Consider the following 16,872-nt stretch of genomic DNA (forward strand, 5'->3'; position numbering starts at 1 on the left):
GAAGACATCTAGCAGGTAATATCTTTTCACTTTCCTTGGTAAGAAGTTTATAGACTGAACGAAATTTGCCAAAGTTGACAATACTACTGTCTGCTATAAAATGTAGATAGATGAGCAAAATCTAACTTGTTTTTGTATAGTAAATCAACAATTTTTATGTTTTATGTGGTTTCTTTATAATTGTCACAGAAATCAAAAGTTCAGTTTGAAACTCTGTTTTTCAAATTAAAATACCAAAGATGGAGGGGGACATCTTTTTGTTGCTGCGATTCATAAATCACTTGACACACTGCAGAAAGAATGATCGTTGGTAAGATCTGACAGAATCAGTTCTATGTAAGAAGCCATCACATCTGTTACCAAAATGTCCCCCTTCTCTCAACTACAGAATATTTTAGCTGCACCTTCTGAATCAGGAAATCCAGCTTTACTCAGTTTCACACAGCAATCAAGGGGATAAAATGTGTACATTTATGTGGAATATCCAAGTTAAGTCAATGCCTGCTATTTTCATTTGAGCATTGGTGTCTTCTTGCAAGATGAGAAAAGCCCAGATTGAGATGTATCTGTCTGTATTGTTCCAGATCTGTGAGATTTGGTCTCTTCAGGTGCTTTTACACCCTCTTCTCCACCAGGCCTGTGTTGGAGGCTAGAGCTGCTACAACAAAGTACCTCAAACTGAATGCCTTAAACAACAAAAATGTATTATCTAACAGTTCTAGAGGCTAGAAGTCCAAGACCAAGGATCAACAGGGCCATGCTCCTTCTGAATGTTTTAGGGAAGAAGTTATTTTAGACCTTTCTCCTAGATTCTAACTGTTCCTTAGCTGCTGGCAGCTCAGCTCTAATCTTTTTTTTTTTTCATTCATTCATTTTATTTTTTTAAGTTTTCAGTGGCGCTCTAATCTTCATATGACGTTTTCCTTGTGTGCATGTCAGTGACCAAATCCCCTTTTCATGAGAACACCAATCATATTGGATTAAGGACCAATACTACTCAAGTATGACCTGATTTTCACTTAACTAATTATCTCTATAATGACCCTATTTCCAAATTAGGTCATATTCTGAAGTACTGGGGCTTAGGACTTCAACATATACATTTGAGGTTAGGGTGGGGCAGGGGACACAATTCAACCCAAAATTCTTTAATGCACATTGTGCAGTATGTTCTGCTCTGGTCATCCAACTTCCTAATTGTCTTTCTAACCATCTGTGATAACATCACTACACACAATAATATATACTATGTATATATATCCATATGTAACAACTACTATAACCTTCTTTCTTGGTCATATTTGTGGCAGTCTCGTGGTATCATAACTGCTGTCATTGTCATTATCTGCTCTTAAAAAAATGGTCACAATATGTACAGTACTAATAAATTAAGCTAACACTGTTTCAATAAAAATACAACATTAATCCAACGGGCAAAGTCAAGGATGACAACACACTTAAGTTGCATCATTCAGACTGATGTGACAACAGATGACTCATTATTGAGAACTGCAAATCATGGTTGCCATGATTATTTTGCATCACAGGGAGGGGTTTCATGGGATGTAGGATTTTTGATTGTAAAATGGTAAAACCAGGATAGACAAAGGTAGGCCACTCCTAACTTTACTTTATTATGAATTTTATTATAATGAATTACAAATGGCAGGTGAATGTTTTCATTTTAATATGTAATAGGAATCACATTCCCAGCTAGGAGATGTGGGAATGAATAAACAACAAGCATCTTGTCTCTCCTAAGCCATCCAGCAGGAAAAAAAGCACTTTAAAGAGAAAATGAGAAAAAAATGTTACTCATATCCCAGGTTCCTGGATAGTTTGTGGGCTTATTTTTAGTTTGAATGATTTGTTTCAAGGTTAGGTGAGTTTTTCCAAAAGAAGTGGTCAGAGCAGTTAAATTAAGAAAAGGTCAGAAGAACAAGAAATTGTATCCAATGACAAACCATTCAAAGAAAATTCTGAAGTTGAAATGCTCTTCTTTTCTCTCCTTCCATAGTTGAATTCTGTAGTGAGTAGGTTAAGGGAGAAAAGCCTTGCAAACAGGATAAAACTACAAACAATATGAGTGGGGCCACAGAGGACAGAAAATGAAAGGAAAAAAGTTATTTTAGTAAGATTGTTACTTGAACCAGAGGTAAAAATCTTGGATATATTTTTACTAGTATAATCTTTCACTATAACAGATTCAGATACATAATAAACATTTCCTATTTTTTCTTAAAGATAAATTCTCTCATCCATAACATTGCCTTCCCCCTCAGTTAAAGGCAGCTCCTCATTCGATCCATTATCAATCATTATTCTTAATGATTTTCTTCTTCTTTTGATTAGTTTTTTTAAGTCTATGCTATTCTAGAAAACTGTATCCAACGTTTAGAGAATATGATAGTACACACTGCTGTACTGTGAGTTAATGTATTCCTATGGTCAGTCAAAATCCTTGCTTCATTAGTGTCTTTCAAATAAACAGTTTTTCCAAAGATGAGATCCGACTCTAAAATTTATTTTTGTTTAATTTGCATTTTATGCAACTTCAAAAATATTTAAAAGACACCTCAAAGTCATGTAAAATACTGAAATGATATAGTAGCAATAGCCTCAGTCTTAAACTTTAAAAGAGAATTCTATGAATTATTCTCTAGTTAACTTTAAAAACAAAAAAATATGTTCATGAAATATACTATGTCTAAGACTTTTTTGAGAGTTTAAAAGATTACTTCTTCCAACTCCTTTCGAATTAGAACAGAATTAAAAATACCTATTAATCAAATATCAAATTAATATCAGATTAAACCTGACTTTATGATATTCTTTAAGTATTAAAAGTTACTAGTAAAAATAGTATATTTGGTACATTGTTTTTTTCTAAATATGGCCAAAATACAAATTTTTCACATTTTGAGAAAATTTCCTCTAGATTTTCTTTAAAAATAATGGGCATAACATCCTGACCTTTCTCTTAACTTCTCTTACCCCTTTCTAAAGAGAATCAGATAGTTGTAAGCCAATGATTCTCAAAATTTGGTCCCCAGACTAGCAGCATTAGCATTTCCCGGGAACTTGCTAAATTTGCATAATTTATTCTTGGACCCCACCCCAGACCTACTGAATCAGTAGCCCTGGGGGTAACACCAGTAATCTAGTTTTAACAGGTCCTCTAAGTGATTCCCATATACACTAGTGTTAAAGAGCTACTGTGCTAACCTAGAGATCGAAGTCCTAAAGAAACTAGCTCCCTACTTCTCTGAAATCACAATTAGGGAAGATTTACAAAAGCCCTCATTAAAACCCACAAGTATTATCTAGGTGGACCTGATACATTCCACTAGAAAAGTTTCTTCTGACCCCTTCCTGTCTGTTATTGTACTTAAGTTAAGCCGCTCAGTCGTGTCATCCGACTCTTTGCGACCCCGTGGACTGTAGCCCACCAGGCTCCCCTGTCCATGGGATTCTCCAGGCAAGAATACTGGAGTGGGATGCCATTTCCTTCTCCAGGGGATCTTTCCGACCTAGGGATCAAACCCAGGTCTCCCGCATTGCAGGCAGACGCTTTAACCTCTGAGCCACCAGGGAAGTCCCTGGTTATTGTACTTAGCCCCCTGCAAATACCTACACCCCCTGTGTCTCACTTACTGTTCTATCCACAAAGCTTAGTGCAGCACCTGGCCCAGGTTTCCTGAGTTGAGCCTCGCCTGCTAACCAGTGTAAAGAATCACCTCCAAAATAAAAATCCTAAAAGAAACCTTCAGGCCTATTTCTGGGCGGGTCGGTGCACCCTGATGAGAACGTTAGTATTCTGCCCAAAAATGAAAAGAGAAAAATATCTCAATTTCAATTTATTTAAAGAGATCAGTAGAGTAGCATTAGAGGTGATCATAAACTTGCTACGAGAAAAACAAATAGATGGATGATCTCTAAACCTTGATACATTCAGGTTAGGGAAGGCAAGACAGGAAAAGTGGGCAGGCAACTAAAAGAGGTAGGGGAACTTGAGACCTATGTAATGGCTACCAATCAGAAGGAAAACAGCTAGAAGCAGGTTTTCAATGAGCACACAAGCAGAGTCCCTCATCATCCCATGACCTCTTGTCTACTGATGAACTCCCCTAACCTCATTTCCAGATCTCTTTAAAATATGAGGAATACTTTGTACCAGAGCTGTTGTTAGGAGAGTATGGCTGTCACTGCCACCACCATGATCTTCATCACTTTATAAAACAGAATGAGAGATACAGTTAACTGATAGATGAGAGGTCTCTGGATGCCATGACCTCTTTATCCCAATACTCATGATAGAATTTCCATGAAGACTTACAGGCTAACTGACTGCTTAGAAAGTCTGTAAAACATTATCCTCTTTGGGCAATTCATGATGATTATTAAGCAGTTAAGTTTAAGGAGGCAAGGATAGTTAATGAATGATTATGGGCCTGCAGTCTGAAAACCAAGATTTGAACCATAGCTCTCCTGGGTGATCTTGGGCAAAGATGACCAAAACCTCAGTTTTTCCATGTGCAAAACAAGCAGAATACCATCCTTATGACAGAACTGATGTGAGAAGAAGACACAGTACATACTAACGGCAAACAGGAAAAATACTAAAACAGAAAAGCACTGCAAAAAAACACTTTTTTTTTTTAAGTTAAAAGTGAAATAGAACCAGGTACTTTTTCTTACCACACAAGTCCTGAAAGGATGTATTCTTTCCTGCCTAGGTACAAGCCTTCAACTCTAGTCATTGATCCCTGGATGACTACACAAGATTAAGGGCCATGCCTGAGGTGATGACAATGAACAGATGATAGGAAAGACAGATCATCATCACAATTAGGACTAAAATGTAGGTTCACTACTGCTATTTTACTATATATTAATAATCACTCCTCAAAAAGTAGTTAATGTTACTTTCTAATTGCTGCAGAAAAAACATCCACACTGGAAAGGAAAATAAATACTTCTAAGGGAAGACTCACCTGTTTTATTTGCCCAGTCGGTTGTATCAACTTTATACCTCACTTTACACAACTAAACTGCATCCAAGCTAAACTTACTTCTTCATGACAAGTTTATGCTTATGACCATCAAAATGTGGCGAGATTGAGATGGCCTCTGAAGACTGCCTATTTCAATTACCCACAGATGTCTTAAATCCCTTCTACAAAAGTTCTTCCAGTTTGCCCCCCAGCATGGAAAACTCTGTGTTAAAAGGAGTAGCATCTTCTAAAGCAGCTTTCCAAAAGTTCCAGAACTATTCTGTTCCCTCTTTGACATCCACCTGCTTGTCCTATTCCAGATTCTGGCTATCCAAAATCACTTTTTCATATGAAAGTGAAAGAGTGAGTCAGTTGTGTTCAAACTGGGTTTGTTTGCAAACCCATTGACTATAGCTCGCCAGGCTCCTCTGTCCACAGAATTCTCCAGGCAAGAATACTGGAATGGGTTGCCATTCCATTCTCCAGGGGATCTTCTCAACCCAGGGATTGAACATGGGTCTCCTACAATGCAGGCAGATTCTTTACCATCTGAGCCACTAGGGAAGCCCCTCTTTTCATATCATAACCCTTCAAATATTGAATGATTTTCCAAGTACCTGTCTATCTTCTTTATAGGTATCATTTCCACTCTGCACAGAAAATTCTGGCCTATCTTTCTCAGAGTTCCTTGGCCCTATGAACTGCCAGCATTCACAAGACAAAAACAAACAGATGCAACAACAAAACCAACCAATCTCTTGATGAAAAGAACCGTTTACACATAACACTCCCTACATGTTAGCCAATTCAATCACATACGCACATACATCTTTGGAGGACACTGGGTAACCTTTTGAAAGAGAAGTTTAGTAGAACATGTCACTAACCTTAAAAATGTAAATACCATTTGCCCAGGAACCCCACAAAAGTAACCTTTGAAATAACTACGTATAGGCACAAATATGAAGACATAAGAATGTTTATGCAAGTTATATACAATAGTGAAACTTAGAACAAACACATAAGGATAGAGAACTGATTAAATATGATTGTATATCTATATGCCATCCACAGAGATAATGATGCAACTAGATGGCCTGAAAATAAAAACATCTTCAGAACTTGCTGAAGATTTCGAGAGTGTACCTCCTATACCCTCTTTCTTGGAAAATACCTGAGGATATACTATAGCAAGAGTGAATAAACCAAGACAGATACGGGGTAAGGGAAGCAGTGGCCTCAAACCAGAAGAGTCATGGCAGGAAGCCAGGACATTCAGAAGCACACCTAGAGGGCAGGAGAATGGAGAGCTCCGGGGCAGGTATCTGGAGAATTTGACTGAAGAGACGGGACAACGCAAGTGTATGATAAAGGCATAAGTTACAAGGAAAAAAAAAAAAGAAGGCAAATAGTCTAAGCAAAAATTAGACAGGAAAAATAATCCTAGTTGTTCAGTGAACTATTTTAATACAATCATAAGAAACACTTCATTTTCTCTGTGTAGGATCAACTGAAAAGCAATATGATTATAGAATAAAAGGCAAATGTTGTTAAATCTTAGTGATACAAAAGTACACATACAAATGACAGAAACTGGGAAGCAGAGTGGGAGACCTGAACAGAAGGACAGAAGCATAAACATCTTCACCTCAAAGGATCAAGAGGTGCTACAAACCCAAAATAAAAATGTTTCAAGTTTTCAGAGAAACTGAGAGAGGAACTCAAAATTATGTTATCTACATGGGAAGAAAGAAGGGAAAGGAGATAGAGGTGGGAGAATTAAACTCTTACCCACCACAGCAAGAAGATAATACGTGGTATCTAACACTGGCCAATTAAGACGTGACTGACAGTCGCCTAAGTGATCACCATCCATTCTGTCCCTTCCTGTATGTGCACAGTGTTCCTCAGATCATGTGCTTGGGTCCCACTTTCCTCCCCTTGAATCTGGGCTGCCTCAGGGACTCATCTGACCACCAGAATACAGAGGAAATGAAGTTCTGGTCTTCTGCAGCTAGGTCACAAGGAGCCATGCAGCTTCCTCCTGGGTCTGTTAGAATGTTTGCTCTTAAAATGCTCCCTCTTGGAACACAATAGCCAGGCTGTGAGACGCTCAAGACACATGGAGGGGCCACATACAGGAGCTCCAGGCAAAGAGCCTGGTGATGCCCCAGCTGGGAACCAGCAAGAACTACCAGCTACTTGAATGAGCCCCTTGCAATCCAGTCAAGCCTTTAGATTATCCAGTCTCAACTGCTACCTAACAGCACCCACAGGAGACCTCACGCAAGGACCACCCAGCTTTCTTTCTTCCTTCTTTTTTTTAAAATATAATTAAAAACTTGTGAATCAATGGGTTTCACTGGCCTAAGTCAGTATTCTAACTGATGATCAAATTGTCACAATTGTAACCAATGGGATAGCCATTGTGTCAGTTCCAGCATCCTTTTGAGAAAACCCTATTAGTCTTTGAGAAAACCCTATTAGGTTCCTTGCTTTCTGACAGATTACCTTATTTGATTGTATGTAATGCTTCAATATGTAAAACAAATTTAAAATTTTGGGGTTTGATCCTATTTTTGTAAAATACATTCATATACAAAAGAGTATTTTTTAATTATGCATATACACAGGACATATTCCTAAATGTAAATGGTGATTAAGTAAATATAAATAGTTATCTCTGGACTGCGAGACTGAGCATTACCTACCTTTTCTTTTTGCTTGTCAATATTTCCTAATTCTCAAATAAAAATGAGAGACCAAATTAACTTTTTCAAATAGCTCTGCACCGACATTTCTTATCATAGCTTTTTAAATTACAGTGTTGCCTTAACCACTGTTTACCAAATGTATTCTTTTGTGGTTCTCTTTCTGCACTTCTGAAGTTCTCCTCTGCCTCTTTTAGAGGACTGACTTTCTTTGGGTCCCTGACTGATCACCCTGCACCAACAGAACACTTCTTATTTCTAATGGCATATGGGCCCTTTTCCCCTGGAATAACCATGTATCACCACAAACCTGAAATTTACAAGCACATTCCTGCCCAAATTGGTTCTCCCATTTCCTTTAGGGTCTCCATTCCTCTAGTGCCCTGGGTCACTTTGCCCTCTTGTTTCCCTTCCTTCTCTGAAATCTAAATTAGTCACCATGATCTACTGACTACAATGTTGCTTTTGGATTAGTTTCTTCCTCATTATTTCTTCCTGCTTATTTAGTATTATGGATATTTCTTCCTGCTTATTAACTTATATGCAGAGTACATCACGTGAAATGCTGGGCTGGATGAAGCACAAGCTGGAAATCAAGATTGCCAGGAGAAATATCAATAACCTCAGATATGTAAATGATACCACCCTTATGGAAGAAAGCAGAAAACTAAACAGCCTCTTGATGAAAGTGAAAGAGGAGAGTGAAAAAGTTGACTTAAAACTCAACATTCAGAAAACTAAGATCATGGCATCTGGTCCCATCTTTTCATGGCAAACAGATGGGGAAAGAAAGGAAACAGTGAGAGATTTTATTTTGGGGGGCTCCAAAATCATTGCACGTGGTGACTGCAGCCATGAAATTAAAAGACACTTGCTTTTTGAAAGAAAAGCTATGACAAACCTAGACAGCATATTAAAAAGCAGAGACATTACTTGGTCAACAAAGTTCTGTCTAGTCAAAGCTATGATATTTCCAGTGGTCATGTATGGATGTGAGAGCTGGACTATAAAGAAAGCTGAGTGCTGAAGAATTGAGGCTTTTGAACTGTGGTGTTGGAGAAGACTCTTGAGAGTCCCTTGGACTGCAAGGAGATCCAACCAGTCCATCCTAAAGGAGATCAGTCCTGAATAGTCATTGGAAGGACTGATGCTGAAGCTGAAACTCCAATACTTTAGCCACCTGATGCGAAGGACTGACTCATTTGAAAAGACACTGATGCTGGGAAAGATTGAAGGCAGGAGGAGAAGGGGATGACAGAGGATGAGATGGTTGGATGGCATCACTGAGTGATGGACATGAGCTTGAGCAAGCTCCAGGAGTTGATAATGGACAGGGAAGCCTGGTGTGCTGCAGTCCATGGGGTCGCAAAGAAGACCCCATGACACAGCTGAGCGACTGAACTGAACTGAACTTCCTCATTAATAAAATCACCAAAGTTAAGTTCTTCACAATTTATCATCTACATTGCTCCAATAACCTCCTCAAAGAGATCCTTCCACACAAAACTTTTCTCCCCTTACATATCACCTTCAGCTTTATTTTTCTAACATGCAATTTCTAACATGTAAATTGCATCAAGCTATTTTTTTGGCTGAAGGTCCTACAACAATTCTGTGAAAAGTAAAATACAAGGCTGATGCGGTCCAGGGAAGTCCCTTGAATTTTAAAAAATAGCTTCCTTTATTTAAATCTTGTGACTTGTGATATTTAATTAGGTAGCTATCATAATCTTATTCCTTACCCCCCAACTCCTTATTTCAAAACCACAGTGAGCCAGTGAGCTATGCTTCAGTAGCCTGGCTTCCATATTTTCTGATCCTGTATATCAGTGACTCTTAACCTGTTTAATACAATCCACCCGTGGGAGTGAGCATCACGTACGGCAGAGGCTTCCACAGGCAGAGGTAGCCATTAGATAAGGTTCATGTTACGTACAATTCGTTGTTACCTTATCCCTACCCCATCAACAAAACTTTCTAAAATATAAGTCAGATAGATGCTATTAAGAGGACAGATTTAATTCAGATCAAATAAACTATATATTTTGATACTTTCCTGTAATATATTATGGCAAACTCACAACTGAGTAAACTCTCTTTGCTATATAGGTCAATATGGTGTTTCCACTTCTGGCATCTACCTTTAAGGAGCTTTGTCTGTATTAGAATTCATACTGGCCATGACTCTGTGAGAGAAAACAAAGTAAGATTTGTCTGATCCCTTCCAGAGCTTAAAGAAAAGTCTTTCAGCCAGTGATTACAAAAATCTAGATTTTCTTATCACGAGCAATTTAATTTTCCAATAGCCAAGAAATGCTAGGGTCAGGAATTCAGAAGGTGAGGGAGGAAGATAAATAAAATTATTATGCACCTATTACAGCTAGTATCATGCTAAATATTGTGCCACTGTCAAGGGTGTGGAGTGGGATGGACACATTTTCCCACCACTAGGGCTGTATAACTGGTGTGAGGTCATTTATGGGCATCCCAACTAGGCTTTGTATAAAACTGACTATGTTCTACTATAGCAATTAGGAGGTACTTTCTCTAGGCTATTTGAACTGACTCAGAATCTTAGGTCATTTCCATGATCTAAGAGAACCCTTTTAAGGCACCATCAATATAGAAATGAGATTTGGGAACAAATTCTACCATGTACTCAATTACTGTTTGCTTCACTTAAATCATTTAAAGTTTTTCATTATTTACTTACAAGACAGAGTTGAAGGTTTGAGGCAACACACTGGACTAGTTTGCCAAATCAGGCTCATGGGAAACAGTGATCTTACCTAGAGTTGCTGCTGCTGCTAAGTCACTTCAGTCGTGTCTGACTCTGTGCGACCCAATAGACAGCAGCCCACCAGGCTCCACCGTCCCTGGAATTCTCTAGGCAAGAATACTGGAGTGGGTTGCCATTTCCTTCTCCAATGCGTGAAAGTGAAAAGTGAAAGTGAAGTCGCTCAGTCGTGTCGGACTCTTAGCAACCCCATGGACCGCAGCCCACCAGGCTCCTCCATCCATGGGATTTTCCAGGCAGCTTTACTAATTGCTACAAGCAGAGAGGCTATCAGATTAATGCAGAGGAAGCAGAGATAGGTTTGGGATATGAAGGGAAGTTGGCAAGCCAGGTCCTTCCTGTGTTGAACAAGCAGTTCTGGCCCAAAAAAGTTAAGGCTCTACTAGGTGAGATTTACAAAGTTCCTCACACAACAATAGGAGTCTATCTTATCAAACGTCCTCATCTTATGCCTCTTAATATATTGTAGAGCCTACATGACATTCTCCAAGGAGCCAGGCCTCACAGAGTCTGGCTTCTCTTTACTACAGGGAATCCTTGGCCAGGAAAAGGCTAAGGGCATTTCAGGGTTAAGATCGCCTTCTTCTAACAGTACATACCCTATTTACTCAAAGGTCCAGGTGACAGGAGATTAGACCTGGGTCACTTGCCTTCTTTCTCCCCCTCCCTTTCTTCCCAGGAAGTGAATGGGTTTGCACACCGGCTGCTTGCGCCGCTTCCTTACTTAAGAACTTGGTGACAAAATGTAGCTTCTTACTCGCCCAGTGCTTAGCTATCCGTATTAGAAGTAAGTCCAATAATTTCATCAAAACAACTGAATCACAGGATCTCAGATTAGAACAGAATTTTAAAGATAATTTAGTACAAGCTCCTACCTAAAGCTTCTGCTTATTAGATCCATTTTTATACCTATCTGATTGAAGATACCTTATGGAGAAGAATCACTTTAAAAGGCTGTTGTTAAAATCTTCTATTCATTGGGGATGTCTCTTTCGTAAAAGAGAAGTCTCCCCTACCTCTCATTACTATCCCCTTTGGTCCTAGTTCCAAGGTCTGAGTTAAACCAGAGTAAGTCTAATTCCTCTTCCATTGAACAGTCGTTTCACATTTCTAAGGACATTTCAAAACCACACAGATGTCCTAAAACTTATCTCTTCTATGCTGACCTCTCTGGGTCCTTCAGTTGTTTATTCTGGGACAATAGCTACCTAATCTAATCTCTCCTCTGTAGCTATCTAGCAGCTCACCTCCGGACAAAGGCAATTTTAGAGACTTCAGAGGCTTTGGGTATGGTCTAACCAGGAAACTGCAATTTGTTTGAACTGGATACCAAACCTCCCCTAATAGAGTACACATTTAAAAACAACTTTGTGTTTTAGCAGATGGACATGTTATTGGTATACATGCAATTGTGGTCATCTGCTACTTCCAGGTCATTTCCCTCTTTTTATACACTGTCAAACTCAAATGCAAAACTTGACATTCACCACTATTCAGTTCAGTTCAGTTCAGTTGCTCACTGTTAAGTTCCATCTATTTGTTTCAGCTTATTATTCCAGTCTGAAACATTTAAATATAAAATATATCATCTGACACATTATTAGTTCCTCCTCCTAACTTTGCTTCAGTCATTTGATGTGCTTAGTCGCTCAGCTGTGTCCTACTCTTTGCTACCCCATGGACTGCAGCCCACCAGGCTCCTCTGCCCATGGATTTTTCCAGGCAAGAACACTGAGTGGGTAGCCATTTCCTTCTCCAGGGGGTCTTCCTGACCTAGGGATCAAACCCAGGACTCCCACAATGCAGGCAGCAGGCAGATTCTTCACCTTCTGAGCCACCAGGGAACTCCATAATTGAGAATGGGTTCCCTTGTGGCTCAGCTGGGAAAGGAAGAATTGAGAATAGGCAACATTATTAAAATAATCTTAAAAAACAATAGTTTTTTTAAAACACTGTTAATCATCAAATGTTAGAGAGTCATGGCATTTATTCCACAGCATTGTGGAAATTTTTCTTTAGACTAAATATAAGATCAGTATTTTTCTACTTCTTGTCTCCTGATGTAAATTACAACTTTATCTTATCTTAAACACGAAATCTCATTTTTCAAAACCACTTCATATGTAATTGCTGGCAATATGTTTTTAAAATACAGATACTGGGGTAAAATATTAAACAAAAAACCAAAACTCCTCACTCTTGAAGTATGACACAACCATGAAATAAATGTAGCAAATGGCATTTGAAACCAAATTTTCTCCCTAAATTGCAGTAGAATGGTTTAATGATGAGATCCTAAGGTAGTGGAATGACACAGAAGAGTTGGCAAAGTATGCACAGACTCAGTCATTTCGTATCAAGTTTGAAAGTTTTCCAAATATACTATAACTTATTGGTTTTTTTGAGGGGAGACAATGATTCACAAGGAACACAAGAAAAGTAAGACTACCTGAGAAGTCAGAAATGGAGTACAAAGAGGGTGGTTTACCCCTAAAAATAGGATATTAAAGCATAAATGTGTCACTTCGTTTATGATAAGAGATTAACCTGTCATATTTTCCCTGATTATGAGTATTCTGCCCAAGGGGTGAAAGTTGAATATCAGGAAAAAAAATTGTAGAATTTTTTTTTACCTTCCTATGTAAGCAGAAGGGAGAAAACCTCTTAAACTCTAAACCTTTTTACAACCTACAATACACTAAATTCATGACAATCTGATTTGTGTTATATCAGATAAAGTAAAGTTGTTACTTACATAACTATTCAGTAGGGCATACATTTAAAACCTACAGGTAATTAGCCTCCATTCTTAACTTTTTATTTAGTTCCAATTAGAAAATTTTTGAAAAAAACAGCTAAAATAGCTACAGAAGTATCAAGTCAAAGTGCTTTCCAAGTACCAATTCTCACTGCATAAGGGTAACAATTTCATAAAAGTTTATATGAAATAAGAATAGTAGTACTTGCTGTTGGTATTTTGTTAGCTTTACTTAAAATGTAAGCAAGTGATCTGAGAATTCACCACATGGAAAATTTCCCTTATACTCAAATAGTAAATGTAAGATCTATAAATGACATAGGATCTCTATATATAAACACGTATTAGTTCATCGATTTTGTTTCTATTTTCTTTCCCTATGAATAGATTCACTTTAATTAAATTTATTTCATACCATTCATTTATTTCATACAATAGAACATAAGAAGACATATCAAAAAAGCAACAATCTCTTGAAAAATATTGCTGTTGATCTTATCAACTTTACTAAAAAAGGCAATAGTTAATTTCTTTTTTAAAAATCCAGCATTTATATCACTGACTTTTTTATAAAGGCATAAAAGTTCAAAGAGAATACAGCATTCATCCCACATAATGAAATATTCAACTTGCCAACCCATGTTCAGTCAGCCACTTGCCAAGCTTGTGACTTCAGTGGTCAACAGAGAACAACAGTTCATACTAGTCACATTTACAAATGCATGTAAGTGACCTGTTATCCTTCACCAACTTATATTCTTCTCGTAGCACAATGATTATTTGTGACTTGTGTTCAGAAACCATATTTCTAACTTGCGGCATGATATTAAACTCAAACAGGTACCCACATAAATTCTTCCCTGAATTAACCAATATTAGGTTAGTCAGTTTTCATGTCTTTTTAACAAAAGTGTTTAGGAAGCAAAGTGCATGTATTCCAACTATCTAAGACGTGTAAAAAGTAGAAGCCTATATGTTATAACTGCTTATAATCTATTAAAATCTAAAAAGGAAGACAAGGAAATAAACAGTAGGAAATGCCAGTAAAAAAAGCCTCTTGTTTCAGAAAATAAAGCAATTGTGGATACCTACTGGGATATATAAGCATTATAAATAACATTAAAAACATTTACATTAATTATTTAGACTCATGACTTCAAATGGGTGATATAAAGAGATGCTTTGCTATATTCTGTTCTTGCAGAATGATGAACTAATGTCTTATTTACCAGCTATCTTTGTGTGGGGCAATATAAATAAAAATGGAACATACATTTGTATGAGTTTTTTTAGAAAAGACCTCAAAACAGTTGCAAATGTCCACTAATATGCATATTTTAGTAACACCAAATTTAAAAAAAGCCAATGGTTACATTTATGTCTTAAAACAGAGAAAACATGGAAGTGTATACAACATGTATTACACAAAATTTATACTATTCTAGTTTGCATATGTCTATTATTTCCTAATATCTCTTGGGTTTGGTGGTATATCTAGGCTAAAAAATAATTGACTGAGGAGATGCAAAGGATATAAAATTGCTAATTTACAAATGTATAATGTAGAAAAATAATGTTAGAAATAAAAATTAATGTACATTAGTGCTGGACATTACATTAGATTTGCTGGATCCTCTATTAGTTCAGTTTTGAAGTCTGAGCAAGACTCCCCATCCCTCCCTGCCCCACTCTCTAGGCTACTTAAGTGCAATTATACATTTATAGGCCTTCCCTGATAGCTCAGTTGGTAAAGAATCCACCTGCAATGCAGGAGACCCTGTTCAATTTCTGGGTCGATCCGCTGGAGGAGGGATAGGCTACCCACTCCAGTATTCTTGGGCTTCCCCTGTGGCTCAGCTGGTAAAGAATCCACCTGCAACACAGGAGACCTGGGCTCAATCCCTGGGTTGGGAAGATCCCCTGGAGAAGGGAAAGGCTGCCTGCTCCAGTGTTCTGGCCTGGAGAATTCCATGGACTGTATAGTAGTCCATGGAGTCACAAAAAGTCGGACGTGACTGAGCGACTTTCACTTCACTTCATGCATTTACATGGAATTATACATGAGATTAAATAGAAAAGAAATATTTTAGCTGGCTATATAGGAATCTATACGTAGCTCTGGCTGTTAAAACATAAATACATCTAGAAAGACAGACAAACATCAAGAGCCACATGATCCTAAAGGTTTTTAAGTGAACATTCAAGAAATTGGGATCATTCGCCTTTCTCAAAGTTTATGAATCCAGAGATATACACACTAATACAAATACACAGGTAAAGGTATTATTTTTGTTCTTATACAAGATAACATCACAAGAGTGATCCCTGAACACATTTGGAGTTGACCTTTATAAATTAAGAATTACATGTTTAGATTTATGTTCACCCTTGAGTCACTACTCCCAGTGTTGCCTGTTTGTTAGACTGCTGGAAATCCTAGCACTCACCAGTATAAAGTGGTATGCATACAGCGCTGTACAATGGTGAATTACAAAATACTTATCACCAATCACTTTCCAATACCAAATGAGAATCAACAAATCTGTAAGAAGGAAAAGTAAGACATTACATAGGAAGAAAGCATCATCATTTTTCAAATGTATTTAACTCTTTCTCCTGACAGCTCACCACAGTCCACTCTGAGCCCACAGCACTTGTCTCATACACCAGGAGATCAACTACCCTTTGACCACAAAGCCGGTGCCTCCAGAGGCTATCTCCCTCACACTACTGCGACTCCTCTAGCACAAGCACCAAGTAGGGGCATCCATCACAGTGCCTGGCATATAGTTATGTAATGTATTTGTTGAAAGTATAAATGAATAACTTGTTTCCAGAGTTAAACAAAACAAAAATATTATTGAATAAAAATAATTGTAAAATAAGCTTAAATTACTGATTTTTGTAAGTATGAAAACTCAGAAATTAAGATGGTCCCAGAAAAGGTATAAAATGACCAACTCATTTATAACACAAATTCAGCAAAAGAATTTAAAAATTAACAAAGAATGTGATTAAATATTAATTCAGAAGAGAAAAAAGAAAAGGACCAAGAACTGTAGCTATTAAAAGGAGATCTTAAAAGAGAGCTCAAGGCATTGATTTTCTTTTAATTCAAAATCAGCACCGTGATTCAGAAAATTGTTTCCTTTAACAAAACAGAAATGTCTCAAAATTTGAACACAACTATTTTCTTTACCAAATGGTTAAACATGAAATTTAAACATGGAAACAAATGGCTATCATGGATTGAAACCAGAGGAGAATTCAGGTTTTAAGGACTTGGAGCTTATAGCATGGGGAGTTTCTTTTATAAAAATTGCTAACACAAAACTAGATGCGACTATAGGCATAAAGATAAAAGAAATTATCAAATTATAAATTTTCAGGAGAGAAAAAAGTACCATAAATGTGGAAACCAAGAAAATTTTAAAGTGTTAGTAATTTCCTGCCCTTTATACTTCTCTAAATGCACTTTCCCTATATTTCAGCTGTATAGTCTTTGATCACCAATTTATATTAAGATAATGATTTTATAATATTTTCTTTAGAGAGAATAAAATAATTCACTCTTCACCCAGTTTGGTATAAAAATTTTGTTTCAGTTCATAA

The 16,872-nt window shown here is 37.3% G+C and overlaps 1 protein-coding gene across 7 annotated transcripts in view; it reads right to left on the minus strand.

Moving 5' to 3' along the window:
* The window catches only part of TLCD4 (TLC domain containing 4), a 111,932-nt gene that overhangs the window by 23,877 nt on the left and 71,183 nt on the right, over positions 1–16,872 (minus strand). For all 7 annotated transcript variants that reach the window (XM_065908299.1, XM_065908289.1, XM_065908277.1 and 4 more), the window contains exon 5: positions 15,708–15,802. In XM_065908299.1, coding sequence (XP_065764371.1) covers positions 15,708–15,802 — 95 coding nt within the window. The remainder of the gene's footprint in view (positions 1–15,707; positions 15,803–16,872) is intronic.

This window comes from Muntiacus reevesi, chromosome 1, assembly GCF_963930625.1.
Source record: "Muntiacus reevesi chromosome 1, mMunRee1.1, whole genome shotgun sequence".
In the NCBI taxonomy this organism is placed as follows: Eukaryota; Metazoa; Chordata; class Mammalia; order Artiodactyla; family Cervidae; genus Muntiacus; species Muntiacus reevesi.